Source organism: Naegleria gruberi (assembly GCF_000004985.1).
Source record: "Naegleria gruberi genomic scaffold NAEGRscaffold_498, whole genome shotgun sequence".
Taxonomy (NCBI): Eukaryota; Heterolobosea; class Eutetramitea; order Acrasida; family Naegleriidae; genus Naegleria; species Naegleria gruberi.
The window spans coordinates 1-2,044 of NW_003162992.1; the positions used below are offsets into that span (position 1 = coordinate 1).

At 24.3% G+C, this 2,044-nt stretch overlaps 2 protein-coding genes across 2 annotated transcripts; both read left to right on the top strand.

Moving 5' to 3' along the window:
- Window positions 1–285: 285 nt before the first annotated feature.
- NAEGRDRAFT_76835 (uncharacterized protein) lies at window positions 286–744 on the top strand (the record flags this gene model as incomplete). Its single annotated transcript, XM_002668208.1, has 1 exon — window positions 286–744. The coding sequence occupies one exon, from the start codon at window positions 286–288 to the stop codon at window positions 742–744; it is 459 nt and encodes a 152-aa protein (XP_002668254.1).
- A 113-nt stretch (window positions 745–857) lies between these two features.
- On the top strand, window positions 858–1,745 carry NAEGRDRAFT_54875 (uncharacterized protein; the record flags this gene model as incomplete). The annotated part of the gene is made up of 1 exon (XM_002668209.1): window positions 858–1,745. The coding sequence occupies one exon, from the start codon at window positions 858–860 to the stop codon at window positions 1,743–1,745; it is 888 nt and encodes a 295-aa protein (XP_002668255.1).
- Between the last annotated feature and the right edge of the window lie 299 nt (window positions 1,746–2,044).

Consider the following 2,044-nt stretch of genomic DNA (forward strand, 5'->3'; position numbering starts at 1 on the left):
GATATTTTTCGAAATTATTCAAATGAATTCACAAAGAATAAGAGAATAGTATTAGAATCTATCAGGGAAAATGTATTAGCTTTTGAATATGCTGATAGAGTTTTCAAAAATGATTTTGAATTTATTTGTGAGGCTATTAAATACAACGATAAGATATTATCCTATCTATTTAAATTGAATGATATGGAGGATATTAAAAATATAGTGGATTTAATTGATAAAAGAACCAACAATTTAACTCTAAACAAACGTATGAGTAATGAATTAATCAACTTTTTAAAAAAAATGAAACAATTAACTTCACTTAATATTAATTATAATAATATTGGTGATGAAGGTGTAAAATTAATAAGTGAAATGAAACAATTAACTTCACTTAATATTAATTATAATAATATTGGTGTTGAAGGTGCCAAATATATTAGTGAAATGAAACAATTAACTTCACTTGATATTAGTGATAATAATATTGGTGTTGAAGGTGTAAAATTAATAAGTGAAATGAAACAATTAACTTCACTTAATATACGTATAAATGAGATTGGTGTTGAAGGTGCCAAATATATTAGTGAAATGAAACAATTAACTTCACTTGATATTAATTGTAATAATATTGGTGTTGAAGGTGCCAAATATATTAGTGAAATGAAACAATTAACTTCACTTGATATTAGTGATAATAATATTGGTGTTGAAGGTGTGAGATTAATAAGTGACAACGATAACATATTATCTTCTACTTAAATTGAATGATATGGAGGATATTAAAAATCAAAGTGGATTTAATTGATAAAAGAACCAACAATTTACTTGATACAAACGTATGAGTAATGAATTGAATCAACTTTTTAAGTGAAATGAAACAATTAACTTCACTTAATATTAATTATAATAATATTGGTGATGAAGGTGTAAAATTAATAAGTGAAATGAAACAATTAACTTCACTTGATATTAATTATAATAATATTGGTGTTGAAGGTGCCAAATATATTAGTGAAATGAAACAATTAACTTCACTTGATATTAGTGATAATAATATTGGTGTTGAAGGTGTAAAATTAATAAGTGAAATGAAACAATTAACTTCACTTAATATACGTATAAATGAGATTGGTGTTGAAGGTGCCAAATATATTAGTGAAATGAAACAATTAACTTCACTTGATATTAATTGTAATAATATTGGTGTTGAAGGTGCCAAATATATTAGTGAAATGAAACAATTAACTTCACTTGATATTAGTTGGAATAATATCGGTGTTGAAGGCGCCAAATTAATAAGTGAAATGAAACAATTAACTTCACTTAATATACGTAGAAATGAGATTGGTGATGAAGGCGCCAAATATATAAGTGAAATGAAACAATTAACTTCACTTAATATTAGTGATAATAATATTGGTGTTGAAGGTGCCAAATTAATAAGTGAAATGAAACAATTAACTTCACTTAATATTAATTGGAATGAGATTGGTGATGAAGGCGCCAAATATATTAGTGAAATGAAACAATTAACTTCACTTAATATTAGTTGGAATAAGATTGGTGATGAAGGCGCCAAATATATTAGTGAAATGAAACAATTAACTTCACTTGATATTAATTGGAATAAGATTGGTGTTGAAGGTGCAAAATTAATAAGTGAAATGAAACAATTAACTTCACTTAATATTAATGATAATAATATTGGTGTTGAAGGCGCAAAATACCTTAGTGAAATGAAAAGGAAAACAATTTATTGAAATTCAATAATTTCATCCTTATTAGTTACATTAATTTCTCTCTTTAAAACCATTGAAGTATATTCATTAATAATTTCATTTAAATTCTTATTAACTTGAATGATTAATTCCTTTTTAACATTATCAAAATCAATAATTCTTTTTTGACCTCTTTTCCAAACAAGATAAAATCTATAAAAAGCGCTTGAATAAGCAATATTAAAAGCATCCATTACAGAATTTTCATACTTGTTAATAAATGATTTTAATTTACCTTCAATTAACATTTTTAAAATCATTTGAGTAATATTTAAAGAAAC